The sequence below is a fragment of the Schistocerca nitens genome, chromosome 1, assembly GCF_023898315.1.
Source record: "Schistocerca nitens isolate TAMUIC-IGC-003100 chromosome 1, iqSchNite1.1, whole genome shotgun sequence".
Classification (NCBI taxonomy): Eukaryota; Metazoa; Arthropoda; class Insecta; order Orthoptera; family Acrididae; genus Schistocerca; species Schistocerca nitens.
This window is the reverse complement of record NC_064614.1, coordinates 704,594,157-704,617,086: the sequence shown is the minus strand read 5'-3', so window position 1 is coordinate 704,617,086 and position 22,930 is coordinate 704,594,157. Positions and strand designations below refer to the sequence as shown.

General features: G+C 40.2%; 1 protein-coding gene across 3 annotated transcripts in view; it reads left to right on the top strand.

The window, feature by feature from the left end:
- Window positions 1–22,930, top strand: part of LOC126259706 (helicase domino) — a 444,931-nt gene that overhangs the window by 381,556 nt on the left and 40,445 nt on the right. For 2 of the 3 annotated variants that reach the window (XM_049956690.1, XM_049956682.1), the window contains exons 41-42: window positions 2,769–2,903; window positions 18,454–18,597. In XM_049956690.1, the coding sequence (XP_049812647.1) occupies window positions 2,769–2,903; window positions 18,454–18,597 (279 nt within the window). The remainder of the gene's footprint in view (window positions 1–2,768; window positions 2,904–18,453; window positions 18,598–22,930) is intronic. The other variant, XM_049956698.1, reaches the window with a different exon arrangement.

Genomic DNA, 22,930 nt, shown 5'->3' with positions numbered 1-22,930 from the left:
CAGTAGAAGTGCATCTGATTAGTCTTGACTCCTTTGACCAACTGCCAAAACAAATTCTGTATTTTTCATTCAAAAAGGATGTGCAACAATAGCTACAATGGTTCTTACAAAAATAAAGACAGCAGCTGACAAAATTAGCTTTCATGCTCAGGAGCCACATAAACACAATCGTGGCTACCCTCGAAACAAAACAAAAAAGAGGTGAGTTCTCACAAAATCCCTCTTCCTTTCTCTCTCTTGTCTTGTCCAAAAGGCACAGCGAACCTGCCACTGCTTTGTCATCCCGCAGATGTGGTGCCTCTTGCAGCCACATGTTTTGCACAAGCCCTTGCTCCGGCCCTCGCCTGTGTGACATGTGAACTGTATGTTCCTTTTAAATTAACAGCAGAGGCACTGAGTCTTTGCAGGCCCATAAACAAGCCTGAAAACTTCGCTAGCGTTCAGACCAATTGCTTTAGACAAATTCTTTTCCAAACACCGAGCAAGGTGGTGCAGGTTAGCATACTAGATTCACATTTGGGAGGATGACAGTTCAAGTCCCTGTCTGACTAAACAGATTTAGATTGTCCTTGATTTCTCTGACTTGCTGTAGACATATGAAGGGATGGTTCCTTTGAAATGGTACAGCCAATTTCCTTGCCATCCTCAAACCAATCTAAGCTTGTATTCTGTCTAAAGATCTCATTGTTGACAGGACATTAATCCCTAATCTACTTCCTTTCTTTTTCAAGTGAGCTTACACATACGTACTTCCGCATGCGCGCACGCGCGCGCACACACACACACACACACACACAACCTTTGCAGTTACTTTGTGCCTGCTCAGTACACAATGCCAGGGCTGTAGTCTGTAAGACAGGAGACAAGGAGTGGGACGGAGGGGGGTTGGGGAAGGATGATGAAGACTCAGAGAGAAGCAGCAGGTGTAAATGATAGAAATGTGGGAGAGAGAGGGCAGCAGGTGTAAATGATAGAAATGTGGGAGAGAGAGGGCAGCAGGTGCACAGGATAGCAGAATGACACACAGGCAGTGGCGCTGGTGAGTTTTTGCAACACATGATGATGATGATGATGATGATGACAAGGGAGTTGGTTGGGAGGAGACAACAGAACCGAGGAATGTAGGAAAGAGAGACTCTTGGGGAAAAGTGTGTGTGGATGAGGAAATTTAAGTTCATGAAAGCCGGTGCTGAGGGGCAAGGATGCAGTATGAATGAGCCATTGAAATTGAACATAATATGCTTGGCACCGTGGTACACCACTGGGTGGCCACAGTTCGACAGTGACAGTTCATTTGGGTGGATTGTTGGTGGTCATGCCCACACAATGCTGTGCAGAAATTGCAGCAGAGCTGTTATATGACTTGCACGCGTTCATAGGCGGCCCTGCTTCTGGTCGGATAGGATAAACCTGTGATTTGGACTGGACTAGGGTATGCTGGGTCGATGAATTGGACAGGTCTTGCACCTGATTTTTTAACAGGGATATGAGCCACGTGCAAGGGGTTGATAATGGGTGTGTCATAGAGATCTAAATCAGGATCTATACCCTGCAAGCCACCTTACGGTGTGTGGTGGAGGGTACTTAGTGTACCACTGTCACGTCCACCTTTTCCTGTTCCAATCGTGCGTAATTCGCAGGAAGAACAAGTGCAGGTAAGTCTCTGTGTGAGCGCAAATGTCTCTCATTTTATTCTGATGGTCTTTTCCTGAGATATGCATAAGAGGCGGCAATATATTTGTTGACTCTTGTAGGAAACTTCAAGAGTAGACAGTGCCATGATGCTGAGCACCTCTCTTGTGGTGTCTGCCATTATAAATAATTTAGCACTCCATGATGGTTTTGTACTTACTAAATGAACCTATAACAAAATGTGCTCCTCTTTGAATCATCTGTGTATCCTGTATCATTCCTATCTGCTGTGGATCCCGTTCTGAAAGCAATATTCCACGACCCATAGCTTTGGCAGCATTTAAGGAACAGGATGTGGGACTGGATTTTAGCTAGGTGTAGGAGTCCTTTTTTGAACTGATGCAGACTGGGATGGGATGTCGCTAGGGAGGAGGAAAGGAATGTAAATGGTTTGATTAGTGATGGGTAAACACAGGGTAACAGTGAAGGTATAAAAATCTGATGTTTGATGAGAGAGAAAACAATGTAAAAAATGTGAAACAAGACACAGGAAATGGACAGATGAAAGCATTAGTCCGTTCTAAAGGGAACTATGGATATAATTTGTGGATTAGGGAAATGAAAACACAGAAAGAAGCTGTAGTGGGAACTTTAGGATTATTCTGAGATGTGAGGCTGCATTAGCAATTAACACCTGCAGAAAAATAGGTAACTGCCATAAAATGACGTGTAGGGGAGGAATGGATCCATTTGGAGTTGGAAGTGAAATGTAGGAATGCGCTAGTTAAGTAATGTTTAACTGTGATCCAGCAGACAGGGTGGAAGGAGGATAGTCAAAGCAGTCACAAGCAATGCTATAGGATCACCCAAAGGTGACATACGATTACACCGTTCAGGCCTGGTAATGCACATGCTTAACAAAGTTGAGAAAGAAAACCTGTGGAAAGATATGCACTGAGAATAAGAACTTTCAATACTATTTATATGTTCCTCTTAGATATTTATTGTTTTTCATAGAGGCCAGTGGTATAATGCACCCATGGGTCATGATTTATTAATTTTATCTATTTGTCCAGCTGTCTCATTATGATGTTACTTTATTTCATAAATAGTTATTTTATATTGTTCATGAGCAGGTGGCCAATAAAGCTGGAGTACCGACACAGTTAATTGTACAGTCACAGAAAACTCTACCATCCACAATGACTGTGCAGCATATTCAGCAGGTCATAAAGCAAGTACAGCCACAGACAGTTCAACAATTCACACATGTAAGTGTGGTTTCCAGTATTTGTTCTTAAAATGTTTATATATTTCAGTTTCTATCAAATACTTACGCATCTTCATTTTTATCAGGAGTTATTGTATTTTTCCTGAAATGCTACATTGTCTTCTCTCCTAACTGTGACATCCATCATCCATATACTCCTAATCCGGTAATCCTGCTCCTTTTTTGAAAAAACAAGAAGAAGGAAAAAACCACACACACACACACACAGAAAGAGAGAGAGAGGGGGGGGGGGGTTCATAATCCTATAATAAATTTAAAATTATTGTGCTTCGCCTAATATTACACATTCACTGGCAGTATGTCAGTGAATATTATCCTCACAATACCATCTTCCCCCACTGAATTGTTTTCCCTATAGAACTCCATTGTAGCTTTAGTGTGCTAAATTAGACTTTGTTGTTACATCAGGTATTACACCCATTCCTTATATATATCTCTAGGAAGGCACTCTTTTTACCTTGTACTTAATCAATCACAATGGAAACATAAGCTAGGTCATGGAAATGTGAAATCTGTTTGGAAAAGTTTATAAAGTGCCCATTCAGAGTTCTTAATTTTTTATTACTTACAGTTGCCTTTTCATGATTACAGTTTCCAAATTAAACCAGTCATCCACTATAACCAGAAAACATTACTGTTAGTTGCAGTATTTGTTGTGTTGAAATGAAATATTATGATGAGCTCTCAACTTTTGTGTTACAGAAAGTAACGCATTTTGGAGAGGGAAAAGTTGACTTTCCATTCCTATTTTTATAATATCCTGGAATATTTCATCATAGAAGGAGAGAATATTTCTTGTGCAGTAACATGAAAAAAGATAATATGTGTTGCCCACTGTAGTACCTCTTGCAGAGAGCTTTTTAAACAGTTTGGCATACTGGCAACAGTCTCACAGCCCATTAAATCTCCTGCAAAGTACTTTTATTACCTACCAAGTAGTGTAAAGAATTTATAACACAAACTTGAATCATATCTGTTTGACAACTCCTACTTCATAGAAGAATTTGTAATTGTATAATAATATGATGTGTGTGTGTGTGTGTGTGTGTGTGTGTGTGTGTGTGTGAGAGAGAGAGAGAGAGAGAGAGAGAGACTGTAAAACTGAGTCATTACATATCATAGCGATTGGTCACAATGATGACCCATGGAACATGTAAGTTGTAAATTAAACATAAAACAGGTAGCAGACAGAAGTGATACTAACTGGACTAACTCCAGAACATTTTCCACACAAACGCTATATCATTTATCCCAACCCTTTAGAAATTAATTTTTTCCTTGGGCACTTAAAAATCAATCTAAATCTAGTGGCCATGGCAGAAGGTATGTATAATTATATATCATATTTAAAGCAATACATAAAACTTTCTTTTCAAAAGAAGTAAATTCTACATTGAAACCAGTGTTAAATGATTTAATTAATGAAACACTGCACCAGTTAGGTTTTTACATACATAGCGTGACTACTACTACTACTACTACTACTACTACTTGGCTCTACAGCCCTTGGAGGGCTTTGGCCTGCATCACAATATCCTGCCATTCTATCCGATCCATGGCTTTCCGGCTCCATCCTCTGACAGCCGTCTTTATCATGTCTTCTTCAATTCCGTCCATACATCTCTTTCTGTGATGTCCCTTCTGTCGTCTGCCTCCAGTCTTACCATTAAAAATCTTCTTACATGTTCTGTCTTCCTCCATTCTGACCACGTGTCCTGCCCATCGCAGTCTTCTTATTTTAATGGTAGTGACAGTGTCAGGTTCTTCAAAAAGTTGTTCTAATTCTGCATTCGTACGGATGCGCCAACCTTCTTGATCATATATTTGACTGTATATTTTACGCAGAACCTTTCTCTCCCAAATGCTAAGGATCCTTTCCTCATTTGCTGTCCTTGTCCATGTCTCTGCACCATACATAACAACTGGTCTTATTATTGTTTTGTGAATGAGAATTTCAGACTTTCGTGATAGAAGTGAGCTCCTAAGCATGGGTAGTGTGGCAAAGTAGCATCTGTTGCCTACTGCTGTTCTAGCTTTCACCTCGCTGCAATGTCATTTGTCTCTGTGAGAGTTGATCCGAGGTACTTGAAGTCTCTCACCCTTTCAAACTCCTTGTCAGCTAGTGAGATTTGGTAGGTTTCGCTGGTTGGTCATTGCCATATGTTTCGTCCATTCGACACTGACTACCATGCCAAGTTCCCTTGCACCTCTCTCCAGTTGTTGATAGGCATCAGCCAGCACAGCGGTGTTTCGTATGAGTAATGCCACATTATCTGCGTAGGTCAGGTACTGCAGTGAACGATTAAAAATGGTTCCTCCTCCATTTATCTCTATCTGACTTATGGCATTTTCTAGGCAAAGGTTGAATAGCAGTGAGGAGATATTGTCACCATGTCTCAGTCCCATCTTCACTTCCACTTCTCTGGAGATTTCACCCTGTAGCTTCACTTTACAGTTGGTTTCACTGAGGGTCATCATAGTAACTTTAACAAGCTTCTTAGGTATTCCTGCCTCTTCCATCACATTCCCAATGTCACTGTTGAGATGATATCATAGGCTTGTTTAAAATTGATATAAAGCTGATGTGTGTTTATTTGATGTTCATAACATTTTTCAAGATGTATGCGTAGTGTGAATATTTGGTCAGTTGTTGATCTATTTCTTCTAAAGCCACTCTGATAGTCTCCAATTCTCTCTTCCACATAGGGAGTAAGCCTCCTAGTTAGGATCTTGGAGAACACTTTATATGTAGTATTTAGCAGGGATATTCCTTGGTAATTCTGGCAGTTTAATTTATCTCCTTTTTTATGTATGGGGCATTATGTATTGCTTTCCACAATGCTTCCCCACCATATTTGAGAAGTTCCACCTGGGTCTGATCTTCTCCAGGTGCCTTATTATTTTTTAAGGTCTTCATGGCTTGTATCACTTCCTCCAGTGTGGGTTCTGGTGTTAAAGACCTCTGGTCCATAATAAGTTATTTCCACCAGTTCTTCTTATTCTAATCCTTCTACTTTCGGGTTCAGTAACTCTTGAAGTATTCTGCCCATCTGTCGAGTATTTTATTACTCTCCCCTATCAAATTCCCTTCTTTATTTCTACATATAATTTTTCTGGCTTGAAACCCAGCCTTTCCATCTTTATCTTTTAGTACATTTCATGTACTTGCTTCTCTTCTCCTAGCTGTTCAGTTTCTTCCAATTTTTTCTTTTCTAGCGCTCTTTTCTTCTTTCTGCAAACCCTCTTAGGTATACGGCACTTCTCATTATATTCATTCAGATTTTCTGTAGTTCTTCTCTGAAATAATTGCATTCGTACTATGTTACGATCCTCAGTTCTTCTCATACATCATCATCAAACCATTCTGCCTTCCTTTGAGCCCATACATGTCCCAAAATCTCCCCAACTGCCTCGAGGATTGCAGTCTTACATTGTTTCCACATTATTTCTATATGTTCATTTGATGTGTCAGTATCGATCTTAATCCCCTCTTGCATTTTCGCCTGATATGCCCGCTGTATTTCTTTTGACTTTAGTTTCTTTTTGTTTACTCAATAGTGAGATCCTTTGTCTGTACTTAATTCTCACTAGATGATGTCTGAATTGCAGTGAGCTCCATGTTGGCTCATGTCTGATCTATGCCTCCTGTCAATCAATATATGCTCTATATGATTTCTAGTTCATCCATCTGGTGACATCCATGTTTCTTTGTGTATATTTTTTTGTTTCTTTGTTTATATTTTTGTGTGGAAACCATGTACTGCTGACAGTCATGTTTTTACTTACAGCAAAATCTACAACCCAAATTCCATTGTCATTTGTTACTTCTTGGAGGCTCTGTCTTCTAATAGTTAGCTGATGACCCTCTTCTTTTCCTATTTTTGTATTCAAGTCTCCTATTAAGATCTTAAGATCATCTTGAGAAGCCTGATCATACAACTGCTCTATAAAACTACTATAAAACTCATCCTTCTGTTGTTCATCTACCTCCTCTGTGGGTACATGTACATTTGTAATTGTTAAGTTGAAAAATTTTCCCCTTAACCTTAATGTGGACATTCTTTCATTGATTGGTTCGAACAGATGTCGCATTACAGCATGTTCCAGTCCTTTAGCGACCACAAAACCTGAACCAAAGGTATACGTTCTCCCACCACTATAGAATATTGTGAAATTTACTGAGGCCAGTATGTCACTTCCCTTCCACCTAATTTCCAGGAGAGCCAATAGTTTTATACCGTAGTTGTTTACTTGCGTCAGCAGCTGCCATAGAGCTCCAGCTTGGTATAGGCTCCACACATTCCATGTTCCTATGTACATATCTCTTATCCTATTTTTGTTTGCTGGGGTAGTCATCAAAATAACTGTCCAGCTTATTCCTTTGTTAGCATTCACAACAAGTGATTTTTACAGGGAAAGATTGTTAATCTTCCGCCCAATAATTTGAGTGGTAGCCTCTTACAGCTCGCCGGGTAGCTGGTTCCATTTTCAGGGTAACATCCTTAGCCTTTGTAGATCCCTCTACTGACTGCAAGGTAGCAGCTGATGGTTGGGGGCTCCTCTGCCTTTCTTCCAAGCCATAGGCCCTCATACCTGCTGGTTTTGGTCCGCCCCAGGTATTTTATTACCCTGGTACCCTCCGTTTCTGGAGGACGTTCTCCTCCCTGCCCTTGGGGAGGCACCCAGTGGGGGACCAGCAACCCCACACGGGCAGGGTATAATAATATGGTTTGTGTGTGTGTGCATGTGTGTCAGGGGGAGGGGGGGGGGAGAGAGAGAGAGAGAGAGAGAGACTCTGACTCTACAACTGAGTCATTACAACATATCATAGCGATAGGTCACAATAATGACCCATGGAACATGTAAGTGGCTTAATTAAACATAAACAGGTAGCAGACAGATGTGATACTAACTGGACTAACTCAAGAATATTTTCCAAACTAATCTTTCAAAATAGAATCTGAAACTATTGACTAGGTAATTCATTCAAAGGCTAAAGTTGACAGTCTGCACAATCATTCGACAGAAATCATTGACTTAAGGTGTATTTTTATCAACTTGACTTTTGAAAAATGCCTTTTACCGCCAGTGACAGGTATAGGACAAGTTAGGAATATTTGTAAGCTTACAGAAGTAATGGGAAAAATGTCAATAACATTGCTTTCTATTATGTAAGATAATGAGCTTCATGGAGATCTTTCAGCGGAAACAATTGGTGCTAAGATCAACACTTAATCATTTGGTTCCTTCCCACTGATTTCATATTCATTACTACCAGTTGTCCGCCCCCCGAAACTGAGTGGTCAGTAATCCTCAGGACCTGGGTTCGATTCCCAGCTGGGTTGGAGAGTTTCTCCGCTCAGGGACTGTGTGTTGTGTTGTCCTAATCATCATCACTTCATCCCCATCGACACGCAAGTCGCCGAAGTGGCATCGAATCGAAAGACTTGCACCTGGCGAACGGTCTACCCGACGGGAGGCCCTAGTCACACGACATTTACATTTACCACCTGTTAACATAGTGTCAAGAGCCACGCTAGCAGCTTTTAGTTTTCCACAATCCCGCATCTCCAGATCATGAATATTGTATAGAAAGCTGAAGCTCTTGTTTTGATTGCCCACAAGCTCAAACCTATTTTTTAATAAACACATGGCTGTACAAGCTATAAGGTACCAAAAACATTTTTCAGCATGTCATGTCCTGCATCACTCAGGTATTGAAGAAAAAGACATTTTAACGCCAAAGCTGCTGTTTATTATAACTGTCTGACTAGTCTCAACCTTTGCTATTTTTACAAGCCACATATTTGTTTTTAGGATAGGGTGGTTGTGGACATTTCTATTTATGTTGTCAAATTTAAATTATCTCGTATCTTCATTATCCAGCATGATGTAATCCACATGACAATACCATTGGTTACAAAATGGAGAATTTTTATTATTGGCTTACATTGTGTGTCATGCTGAGAATTATCAAAATAATAATGTGTTGTTGCAGTTATACATCTCTGTTTGACACCCTGTGGAACTTTTATAAAAGTTTAGTGACTCATTAGAGTTTTTCCACCCTCCTACTGAATAAAAATACAGACTTACACGAAAATCTATCCATATTGTGTGACATACCACAGCATAGCCATCTCTAGAAAAATCAGGAAGTACTGACTTCTTGATTTTCTTGTTCTCACCCTTTTAAGTTGGGAGCACGATATTAATTTTTCACCTGTTTGATAGGGTTATGACCTCCTTACCAATTTATTTAAAACTTTTAAAATTTCATTTTATATTGCAGGAAGGACCAACTGGCTCACACATTGTTAAAGTACCAGCTGACTGACTATCACGTTTTGGAAACATCTTTAATGTGCAGCAACATGTACGCTGCATTTTTTCGTGTTACGGAAGTATAAATTCGAATTCCACCAAAGCAAGTCATAGCTCATGTCACGTGATCTCGCCAGCTGCTGACAGCATAGGACACGTGATGTAGTCAACCAATAGCAAGATCACTCTTAAGTAGAGTAAACATACAAAAAGAAAAGTTAATGGTTTAAATTAATATACATACTGTTGCTACAAGAAAAACAAAGCTTTCACAAATAATATTGGTCACGAAGATTAATAAGCTGCAAGAGAAGCTAAGCTTCCACATATAATTCTGATGTTTTTGCACGTGTTACACTATAAGATACATCACAAAAATGTGCCAGTAAAATGGGCTCAAAATTCTTCTAGATGGTCGTCCTCAAAGAGTTGATTTTTAAATGAGAGTCAAACGCTCTGTGATTTAAGAAATTCATCGTACATTCTCGCATATAATTCATCTTGCGTAAAATGAAATTTACTTTGAAAGTAATACTTTTCAAACCACCATTCGCAATATTTTCCCGTGACCTGTTAGAAATTGGTTCGTTTCAGCAGTTGCCAGAGAGTGTCAGATAACAGGCATCACTGCGCCTGCGCAGCTACGATGATGCAGGAAGCCCGCATGTTCGTACGTGTAAAACATTAAAAGATATTGCATTATGTCATAAAAGAAACAAGACATCAAAGGATACTTCAAGAGCATCGGAATTTCGTGAACCATACTAAAATGCATAATTCGCATTAAAGTGCACAATCGTATGTCCAGATTCGGATGTTAATTTATTTGAGTACCAGTACTGCATTATTTCATGTTTGTTTGTTTATTATGGCATAATGCCATACGAGCTAGAAGATGGAAAACGTGCACTTGAAATGCAGCGAACAATTGAAACTATCCAACAGTGTGAAATTAAACACTTCGTTTCAAATAAATTGACTGCCTCATCACAAAAGACTAATAAAAGCCAAATCTCTTTAGCAAACCGACAAAAATAACTTCATTGTTCTGCAAGGCGATTAATGCTTAACTGTCAGAAAGGAGGAAATAAAACCTGAAACTAACAACATATTTTAGACTTCCGTAATTATGCGAACGTATTTTAATTCATTTGGTAGCTCCCGGCCACAGAAATTCGTTTTGTTTTCATTTAATGTGAGAGCAATAAATGAAGAGGAAACAGCAAAAATTGCTAAACGTAAACACAGGTCACGTGGAGACTACCCACCTCCCCACTACAACTCAGACTGCTCTGTGCATCAGCCCCGGATCTACAATATATCCGAACTGGGACAATACTAGACAGTGGCACCCAGCCGCACTTCTGTAGCCAGAAGCGGGAGAAGGTACTACTCAGATGTGACTCAACTGCGCATCCGCAAGAGCCCTACCGCAACTGCTCAAATGAATCTAATGTAAAAACAGCTGTGACGTCACGCTCATCGGAGGCAATTTGTTGTTAGGAAGCACTTCATATTCTTCCTAAAGCCTTTGACACACTTTGGTTGGCAGAAGCTTGTATGAGCACTGTGTTTTGTTGTTGTATATGGTGCATTTCCTTTGCGACTTAAGTTTTATTTACGTTTTTCTCTCTCTCATTCATGTTTTGTTGCTGCAGTATTATTCTGCAGAAGGCGGGATACAGTAATATCCTTCATTAGAGTATTGGTTCTTACCAGTCAAAATCACAAAAATTTAACTGCTAACTAAACAATGAAAAATTCCCAGGTTTTTCCCATATCGTATACACCCTGACTTTGCTACTTCTTGTGCCTCTCTCAGCTCAATATCCGAAGTGGCAACTATTGTCGTTTGACCCTTAAACTGACCCTTGATGCTGACATTATGATCACTGACAATTGTAGATCTTGTCACTAGAACACTGCTTTTAAAATCCACATTGATTGCAGGAAAATTATAATAGATGGATTTTTACCAGCATTTCATTTTTCCTCATCCTACACTCATGCTCATAAATTAAGGATAATTGCAGAATGTGCTGGCGCTAATAGGGCACGTAGGGAACACACATGACACGGATCTGTAAGTCCACGGTATTGGTGATAAGTTGAGAAAACCATCCCGAAACACCTGTGCTACAAAATGCCACTGTTTGCTGCGCATGTACCCCGACATCAATATGGGATATGATCACCATGCACATGTACACAGGCCCCACAACGTGTTGGCATACTCTGGATCAGGTGGTCGAGGAGCTGCTGAGGTATAGCCTCCCATTCTTGTATTAGTGCCTGTCGGAGTTCCTGAAATGTCCTAGTGGTTTGAAGACATGCAGCAATACGTCAACCGAGAGCATCCCAGACATGCTCCAAGGGGTTTAGGTCTGGAGAACAAACAAGCCACTCCATTTGCCTGATATCTTCTGTTTCAATGTACTCCTCCAGGATGGCAGCTAGGTGGGACTGTGCGTTATCATCCATCTGGAAGAAGGTGGCACCCACTGGTGCAAAATGACATCCCGATACACCTGACCTGTTACAGTTCCTCTGTCAAAGACATGCACTGGTGTACATGCACCAATCATAATCCCTCACCACACCATCAAACCACGACCTCCATACAGGTCCCTTTCAAGGACATTAAGGGGCTGGGATCTGGTTCCTGGTTCACGCCAGATGAAAACCCGGCAAGAATCACTGTTGAGACTATACCTGGACTCGTCCGTGGACATAACCTGTTCCAATGACCATATACTGTGTTTCCGACACCAGGCTTTACTGGCTCTCATGTGACCATGGGTCTGTCGAATGCACCTTGCTGGTCTCCGGGTGAATAAACGATGTCTGTTCAGTCATCTGTAGACTGTGTGTCTGGAGACAACTGTTACAATGGCTGTGGTAACATCCCGAGCAAGGCTACCTGCAGTACTCGGCCGTCTCCGAGCACTGATGGTGAGATATCGGTCTTCTTGTGGTGTTGTACACTGTGGATGTCCCGTACTGTAGCACCTGGACACGTTCCCTGTCTGCTAGAATCGTTGTCATAATCTTGAGATCACACTTTGTGACACACGGAGGGCCCGTGCTACGACCTGCTGTGTTTGACCAGCCTCCAGTTGCCCTAGTATTATACCCCTCATAACATCCTCAATATGTGTTTTTTGAGCCATTTCCTGCACACTGTCACCATTAGCACGTCTGAAAATGTCTGCACACTTACTTGCTGCACCGTACTCTGACATGCACCAATGCACCTCTGCATATGTGGACTGATGCCAGCGCCACCATGCGACGACCGCGCGTCAAATGCACCTCATGGTCATACCCCGAGGTGATTTAAATCTGCAAACCACCCATCAGAGCATTGTTTCACCGTGTATCAGCATTATCCTTAATTTATGAGCATGAGTTTACTAAAATAAGTTGTTTTGTGTCCACTGAACATATGGTTTATAAAGGAAGGCCCTCGTAATAATGGCAACAGATCTTGATGTTGTAATGTATACAAAAGCTCTCTTCAAAACCTAATTCTACAGAGTATTACAAGAAAAATTTGCATTATCTTGAGTCCTGAACACAGCTACAATTCATATATGCTTTAACTGTTAGTGTGTGTGCTTTCAATAGCAACTCATCCTCTTTTTATTGTGTCTTTGTCCCTCACCTCCACAGGGTTGACTTGGTTAATTAAGGATTTGGCATGGTTAGTTAAGGCGCGGCCAGATGTCCTTCCTATTGCCACACCTTACTCCCATGGGGCCGAATGTGTGCACCCTTTACTGTCTGTGTTTAATAATATTCATGTGGAAGTGAGCAAAAGTTTTCTAAATGTTTGCAAATCGTGTATCTGAGACAAGACTTAGGTACCAGTTTGGTATTAACCTAGTTGGATGTGGAAAACCACCTAAAAACCACATTCAGGCTGGCTGGCACTGGCACTGACCCTTGTTGTCAGTCCACCAAGCACAGATTCCATCTGGAGCGAGCATGCCATCACATCCTGGAACCGGTGTATTAACATGATTGACTATTCAGACGAGTGCTTTCTATATCCACTGCTATACCTATCTGATATGGCTTCCACACACTTCAGCAGTATTCTAGAAGGGTCACAAGAGTGTGTTGTAAGCAATCTGTAGACGGACTGCATTTTACCAGTATCCTACCAATGTACCATACCTGCCACCTTCTTTAAATTCGACTACGCCAATATGATCATACCATTACATATCGATACAATGCTACACCCAAAAATTTATACGAGTTGGCTGATTCTGATTGTGGCTCATGTACTCACAACATACTACATTTTTGTGGTTTGTAAAGTGTACAGTTTTACACTTTTGAACATTTAAAGCAAGTCGTCAATCACTGCATTACTTTGAAATCTTTTTAAAATCAGACTCAATTTTTGTGGAACTTTTTTCAGATATTTTATTATAGATAACTGCATCGTCAGCAAAAAAAGTCTGAGATCATTAATGATATTGTTGACAAGATCATTTACATACATCATGAACAGCAAGGGTCCCAACATGCCTGAAGTTATTTCTACATCTGTCAATAAATTGCGTACCTAAGAATGCACAATTGAGTCACGAATATTAATATGATCATACTTTTTTTGATAAGCATCAGTGTGTGGTATTGAGTCAAATTTTGTCAAGACGTACTGCATTTTCCTTATTGCTTGATCCACATAAAAGTGTTGTGATAAATGTGTGAGTTGGGCTTCATATGGCTATATTTTCAGAATCCAAGCTGGGTAGTATAAAGAAGATCATTCTTTTGAGGTGCTGCATTACGTTTGAGCTCAAAACATATTCTAAGATTGTGTTATTTGATAATGTTTTTGTGGATCACTTATGCTCCCTTTATTGTAGATGGATCTTACCTGTGCATTCTTCCAACAGCTAATCTCAGGGTTTTTTGAGAAATCTGTGGTATCTTATGATTTAGAAGACAGTCTGTTGAAAGTTCTCTATATGAATGGGTCCTTGCACATTGTTCAACTTCCTTTCTCAACCGCTGTGTCAATAATATGTGTTGTTATTATTTTTGCAGTAGCGTGAGAATTAAATTGGGGCACAGCACTCTTCTGTCTTCCACTGCAAAGGAACATTCAAAGCTGCAGTTCAGGATTTCTGCATTTGCTTTGCTATGTTTAATTTGGGTTCCTCAGTCTTCCATAAGTGTCTGTACACTAACTTTGATGTCACTTGTGGCCTTTTTATATGACCAGAATATCTTTGGGTTTTGTGATAACATTCTGCTACAGTAGCCAGGAAAACTACATGTATTGTCCTTTCATTTAGTATTTCTTTTATCTATATCCCTGTGCTTTATGTTATTCCTATTGTGCAGAAGCTTGTTAATGGAGACTGCACACCATAGAGTAAATGAAGATAATATTCATTACATTACTCCTATTGTGCAGTAGTCACTTGCTTCCTAGGAAATTGTTAGTGGAGGCTGCATACCACAGAGTAAATACAGATAATATTAATTTGTTTCTATTGTGTACTTGTCTAACTGGTTCTTGTACATCAGTAGCAATGACACTTGCTACATATTCTCCCCCCCCCCCCCACGGCTACCTCCCTCTCTCTCTCTCTCTCTCTCTCTCTCTCTCTCTCTCTGTGTGTGTGTGTGTGTGTGTGTGTGTGTGTGTGTTTCTGTTGATGTCAGAGACATTGACATTTTTGTTTTTGTGAAAGACCTTTATACTCATTCCAAGCTAAAAAAAAAAAATATGCATGACTGAATGGCATTATCCAAAAGCACTGAGCCAATTGTGGTGCACCACGGGTCATAGATAACAGGACTGAATGACAGCTGCGGAGATGTGTATGGGTGCAAAAGCACTGGAGGCTGTCAGCTTTAGCTTTCCAGTAACCACCTGCAGGTGCCTCATCCCCTGCCCCACTGCTCTGACACTTGTTATTTGTTCACATCTTCCCCTCTTCATGGGATTTGATTATATGACAAAGAATGCTGGGGGCCCTTATCTACGTGACACTATTATCTACCTGGAGATGCTGCTTTAACACAGCGAAACTTGTCATTGGTAAATCTTTGCATAGTAGCTGTCTGCAGTTTATTCAAGTTCAATTTATCTCTTTTTCAAGGTCTATTGTGACCTTAATATTACGATGAGGAGAATTTAAATATTCCAGGAACTCTTGTAGCTTTTCAACTCCATGTTCACCACAGATTGTCACCTTTTTACCAACAGAAACATGTTAGCGGATTGTAGTGCCTTTGCTTCAAAAGTGTCAGATTTATAGGTTTGCCACAACAGGTGAATGTGCTAAGAACCCATATCTTCCAAGGGAGAATGAGTAGCATTGAGAAAAGGATCATTTTCCTAGTGTCACAAGTGGACTACAATAAGAAGATTTTTGATCTTTTGAATGACATTTCATACAGACGGATAGATGTCAATCCTAAGAATAAAACTGAGAGAGAGATGATAACTCTTCTCACTGAGTCAGGCTTCCCACATAACATTATTAAGGACTGTAAAACAAGTAATCAATGAAAGAATTCCTCCTGAGACCCGTAATAATGTTGGCACACCATTGCGAACCCCTCATTTGCAACCCTGCAGACTTTGTACAGTACCTCAATCAACTGTTGTTTCCAGGATGAAGATATTCAGGTCAGTTTCAACATAGTCTCCATCTTTATGAGAGTTCCCCTCTCTTATTCCATGGAATTAATTGCAGAAGAGTTCAACATTTGTGTCACAGAATGTTTTAGGCATGTTCTGAAATCTTGTTTCCTGTTTGACAGAAATTGTTATGAACAAACCAATGACATGGCGATGGATAGTCCTTTATCAACTGTCATAGCAAACCTGACATGGAACACATTGAAGCAAAGGGACTAAAACACACCAGGTTGAAAGTAAATAGTTCCTATCAGTACATGGATGATACATTTGTAGTATGTGCCACATGCAGTAGAAAAGTTCAACAGTTCCTATAACATTTAAACTCTGTCCTTCGTAATATAAAACTTGTGATAGAAACTGAAAAAGAGGACCCACTATCTTACCTAGATGTGTTAGTTAAGAGAAGAATGGACAGATCCCTGAGTTGCACTGTATATAGAAAATCTTTGCACACTGACCTCTGTGTCCAGACCTCTAGCCATCATCTCTCACCACAAATTAATTTGGTGCTAATGACTCTGCTCAATAGAGTTCGAACACTTTGAGGCAAGAAGAGCCTTGCCAAAGAATTACAACTCCTATGAATAACTTTCTGAAGGAATAGTTATTCAGATCATAAAGTTGACTGGGTGATACAATCAGAATCATGACCACCTGAGAAAGAGGCTGAAACTGACAGTGAGGAAGAGAAGCCAAAAACTGCCGATCTATCATATGCTGGCCCAATAACAGGAACTATCAGCAGACTCCTACAGAAACAAGGCATCAAGTGTGTTTTGCTCCCTTCAACGAAGATAAGATTGTTTTAAAATCTTGAACGTGGCCGTAAACAGCAAGTGTAAAGCAAGAATCTTGGAAAGAATCTTCTGAAGAAGATAATTTTATGATTATCAATACTTAGGCCAAGGTTACTAATGAACTTGCAACTTCATTGTAACATCACAACTGGTTGTATGATCCTTTCCAAGTATTCATTGTAAAGTTAAAGACAATTTATGTCTTCGTGAGGTGTATATGTTGGGAAACTCAGAGAGAATTTGTTTCACGGAATATCAGTGCGAGCTCTAAGAAACAAAATAGCATCATTGGGCATCATAGGGAATTAAACTTGATTGTAAATAGCTGTGTGAGACCAACAATAGTTCACAGTCTGGTTGGTGTCAAGGCAGCAAGTAAAGTGGGGTAGCAGGAACAAATGATTTATTGTTGGTTGTCGTTGTTGTTGTGGGGAAGGAGACCAGACAGCGAGGTCATTGGTCTCATTGGATTAGGGAAGGATGGGAAGGAAATCGGCCGTGCCCTTTGAAAGGAACCATCCCGGCATTTACCTGGAGCGATTTAGGGAAATCACGGAAAACCTAAATCAGGATGGCCGGACGCGGGATTGAACCGTCGTCCTCCCGAATGCGAGTCCAGTGTCTAACCACTGCGCCACCTCACTCGGTAACAAATGATTTATGGAGTATAGTACCAATGAGCCAACCCAGGTGGTCTCTCTAAGTGGGCCTGTGAACTGTATGGACACATGATCTCTGAAATTGTGTGCATCATTAGTGAATATACATCACACACATAAGCAAAACTCACAACATCTGAAGAAGATGTCTGGGACAGTCACCAAATCATTGTGCAGAAAATGGAAACAACAACTTGGCAGAACATCCAGAAGCACACTATTAATCATTCATGCTGTGGAAATCTGAGAGATCATGATATGTCTACATTTTATCAGTTTAAGTGCCCATTATAATAGAGCAGTATTATTTACATTGAACATGAATATTGTCTAATGTTTTATTTCTATTTTTGAAACTAAACTGATGATTTTATTTCAGTGCACTACAGATTTTTGTTTGTTTACTAGTTATACATTTTCAAGTTTTTGAGTTGTGAAAAACAGAACTGTCAACTACAACCCCCCCCCCCCCAAAAAAAAAAAAAAAACATTCGTAGCAGTGGCCTGACTGCCTTTCTATGCCCTCCATCATCAGGGCAAGAAGTTTAATGTCATTTGATTTGCAAAAGTGTTTTAGTCAACAATGACTTGTTCACCTTATTTTTTTGGAATAACTCTATAATGTTGTTTCATAAACTGCATGATGTGTTGAGCTGGTCTCAGAATAGGAAAACCAAATTAGAATGATGCACACATCCCATCATATGAAACATTGGTTTGATTAGGTATTACTGGGCAAGCATTATCAGACTTTCACAAAAAAGACATTTCTTCATTGGAGATAGGCCACATATTACCATTAAAAAAATGAGAAGGAAGTTATGTTTACTAGTCACCTACAAGTACAAAAAATCCTTCAGGCCCTTCCTTTTGTGTGTCATTATCAATTTGGATTTTTACTTCCCATGACCTGCAGAATTTTTAATGTTTGTCTTGCACTATTCCACTAAAGATTGCAGATTTGTTTAAAAAGTCCAGTTCCATTTAATAAGTGTTAAGTATTTTCTCAGAACTTTATTTCTGCCTGAAATATTGAAGATTTCTGTTGTAAAAATTATTTGTTGTATTCTGCAGGCATCTGGAGCACAGACATTAGCCACCCAGGTGTCTGGAAGCCAAGTTTATTCCCTTGCAAAGGGTACACAAGTGTCCGGTGCTACATTGCACACACGTATGCTCCCTGTTGCAGGCAACCAGCAGACATTGAAGCAAATACAGGTGAATATTTGGTCACTAAATAAAATGAATGTGTTGTTCTTGAGTTGAATCATCTCTCTGAATTATACCCCATAAGTGTTGAATAATATTCAACAGATAAAAACCTCATCTGCTTTACTCAAGTATGAAAGCTTCTAGGAAATATACATCTATATTCATACTCTGCAAGTCACCATTTGGTGGGTGCTAAAGGGTACCTGGTACCAGTGGTAGTTATTTTATTTCCTGTTCTGCATGCAAATGGAATGAGGGAAAAATGACTGTCTATAAGCTTCCATACGAGCCCTGATTTCTCATGTCTTGTATTCTTGGTCCTGCAAGATAAGGTGTGTGTTGATGGTACTAGGATTGTTCTGGAGTCTGTTACAAATTGCATTTCTCTAAACTTTCTTAATAGTGTTTCATGAAAATAATGTAATCTACCCTCCAGGGATTGCCATTTGAGTTCGCAGAAGATTTCCGTAATACTCATACTGATCGAATCTACCAGGTCTCTGAATGTGTTAATTTCATCCTAATTGGTGGTGATCCCAAACACTCAAGCAGTGTTCAAGAGTGAATTGTATAAGTGTTCTGTACGCAGACTCCTTTACAAATGAGCTACACTTTCTTGGAATTCTCCCAATTAACCGAAGTCAACTATTTGCTTTTCTTATATCCAAACACCAGCTTTTCAGAATTGCGCAGGTGGAAACTCTCCATGTGGTATATCCTGTATTCCTGTACCTCCTGGCTTCAACTTTCATTAGTCATTGTCCTGCACCCACCTATCTCCTCCCCTGTCTCTACTCCGCTACTGCACATGACCCTCTATTCCACCAACGCACTCACATCTTTTTTTACTTCTCTCCTTTTCCACAGCACCCCAACCCCGTGGGTTACTCTCCATCTAATCTCCCGACTGTACATAGCTGCTCTATCCTCTCTCCACCTCATCCCTGTATGCTCCCACAAGCAGCACTTCACTGTGTCCCACCCCTACCCTGCTATGCCTCCCCTTCCCCACCCTAACTGTCTCCTTACCCCCATCACGCAGATTGCTTCTCCCATCATGCACTGGCCTTGCCAACCAGAGGCTGTGGTCATGTGTGTGTGTGTGTGTGTGTGTGTGTGTGTGTGTGTGTGTGTGTGTGTGTGAGTGAGTGAATGAGTGAGTGACTCAACGTCTCCGCTGTATGATGATCAGTAGCAATCTATCCTTTTCATGATATTGTCATTATTCAATCTCCTGGATTTTCCATTAGTTGATTTTACCTCCTGCATAAATGAATTTTTAAAACCAAAATTTAAAACATCGCCTATTCTTTTCCTGTTTTCTACTGCCACAACAGACGAGTCTTTGAGTGATTGAATAGAACCCTTCAACTGGCTTATCAGTTTTGCGTAGGAGATTTTTCTTTTGCCTATTGACAGCTCTGCGTTCTTTTTTGAATCAAGAATGCGTCAAGTTCCACATTTTGTTATTAAGTGACAGTGAGTCTTTTCCATCCTTAATACACTTACTCAGCACATTGCTCCAGAGTATGATTTGTAATCAGTTAAAACTTTGTGCAAAAATCACCTATGTATGTCATATGGGAACTAAATGACATCTATTCATTGTTTAAGTAGGATGCTAACAACTGTTTATCTGCTTTGTCCAGCATAAAAACCCTCCTAGCATTCTTGATGGATTTATTAACTTTAGCAAGCAATGTGACTATGACGACTCAATGATCACCAGTGTCTGCCCTTATACTGACACTGTCAGTAAGGTCAGGTCTATTTGTAACTACAAGGCTTAAAATATTTTAATGCATGTGGATTGTCACATGAGTTACTCAAGACAGTTAACAGAGAGAGCATTCAGAACTTCTTTGCAATATGACTCTTCATACCACCTCAACAAATCCATAAACATCCCAGTCTGTACTCAGTAGATTAAAGCAACCAGCTAATACTGCATTGCAAGGGTACTTCTGCCCTATGGAGCATAGACTTCCTTTGAATGATTCTGCAACTGTTACAATGGAATCAAGTGGGTGGTAAAAATATCCAGTGATTAATTTGAGTTCAACTAGATCAGAATAAATACTTCAGTTGACCCTGAAAAGAATGAATAGCAAAAATGTTCAGGGAAAGACACTTAGAAATACAACAAATAGGAAGTTTGTGGAAGCCAGTGTGAAATGGTTGCAGAAAAAAGGGGAAGAAATAATAGGTAATTTTCTTTTGGAATTTTTAAAATCATTGTATGAAGTGGTAACCCAATGATTATTCAAGTTAATGTGTAGAATGTTTGAGACTGGAGATATACCATTAGACTTTGGACAAATATCATCCACGCAATCCCGAAGATATCAAGGACAGATACATGCAAGAACTATCACACAATCAGCTTAACAGTTCATGCTTCCAAATTGCTGACAAGAGTAATATGCAGAAGAATGGAAAAGAAAACTGAGGATCTGTTAAATGATGATCAGTTTGGCTTTCGGAAAGGAAAAGATGTAATGATTATAATTGAAGCAATATTTAAATAAAATCAAGACACACACACACACACACACAAATAGTTTCCTCAAAATCAAATGAGAAATACTGCATAGCAGAGAACACACACAAATCCCACAACAGTGGTTTTTAATGTTTTACGTGAAAAGTTAAAATTTTACTCAGAAATTAACTACAGAGATGAAGTATCTTTGCTTCATCTTCAGAAAATATTTTAATTTTATTTTATTTTGTTTTATTTTATGTTGTCAAATCGTTGTGTCCCAGTGTGAACCAGTTAACTTGTCCCAATGTGAACCAGTTAACTTGCTTCAACTATGATTCTATGCTCTCCATTGATGCAGGTTGCTTCAGCATCATATTGTGAGTCACACGGCATACTGTATTGCGTATCGAATCGCCTTATAGTGAACCGCGCCACAGGTATCTCGCAGTTACTGTCCCTGCATCACCTGGGAGAGTCCATTGTTCCTTTGTGAATTATTTTACGAGCTTCTAATTAGAAGTGACTTATTTTCATTTACCTGTGTGCTTGGTAGTTTAATTCACAAGTTTATTGCATGTTTGCGTATTTGCTAAGCACAGATTCACGATTTAATAGCTGTCGTGGGGTATAGTTCCACTCTCTTTAGTATGGATAGGGACTGTGATAATTTTGTTTGGATGCAAGCTGAGTTGGTGACCCTTTGTTCACAGCTCCAGATGGTGCTGGCTTTGGTCAAGCAACTTGTGGCTGTTGCCAATAAGCATGTGGAGGGGCCAAGCACGGGGATCCAAGGGATGTCCAGTGTGTCCTCCCGATTGGTCCACTACTGTGACTGTCCTGGTTATGCCCACACTGAGGCTGACTCTCACTCGTGGCCTAGTGAAAGGTCGTTCCGAGGAGTGCAGGCAGCAAAAGACTTTCCGAGAGGTCGATCGAAAGGCCTCCCCAGTCTGAAAAACAGGTTTTGGGCATTATCTGTGGCTGAAAAAGATTCTGAGCCATATGCAGATGTTCATTGTGTTTCAAATTAAACCTTTCAGCCTGCAAGATCCAGGCATTCAGAGAGGGCAGGATTATTAGCAGTTGGGAGCTCCAGTGTTAAGCACTTATGGGGGCTCATGGCTGCCAGGGAAGGGATTAAGTCTAGTGTGCACTCTGTGTGCATACTGGTGGGGGTCATCCCTGATGTGGATTGGGTCCTTCCGGATGCCACGAAAAGCATAGGGTGCAGAAAACTGCAGGTGGTGGCTAATTTTGGTACAAGTGATATGTGTTGCTCAGATCAGAAGAGATTCTCTTGATTTCCAGCAGCTATCTGAATTGGTACAGACTGCTAATCTTACTTGTAAGATGAATGCATAGCTCCCCACCTGTAGCTTCATCGACAGGACCGACTGTGGACCTCGTCGTACAGAGGTGAGTAGAGGATCTGAATCAGAGTTTCAGGTGGTTCGTGACCGCGTAGGCCACAGATTTCTTGAACTGTGGTGTAAGGTGGTGGGTTATCAGGTTGTGCTTAATAGATGAGTGGTCTGCTGCACGTAGGAGGTGGCTACACAGGTAGTGGGGGCTGTGTGAAGCAGACTGGCTACTTTTTTAGGTTACAGGGTCTCAGGAAAGAACAAAAAGGGCCTCAGTCACAAAGGAGCCAGGTCAAACAAAGGACAAGGGTAGGTATTATAATTTTAGGTATTGTAATTGTAAAATGCTGTAGCTGTGTTGGGAAAGAACCAGAGCTCCAAGGCTAATAGAAAACACTGAACTTCAAATAATTATAGAGACTGAAATCTGGCTAAAGCTGGAAAAAAGTTCATCTGAAATTTTTACAGAGGAGCTAACTGTGTTCAAAACGGA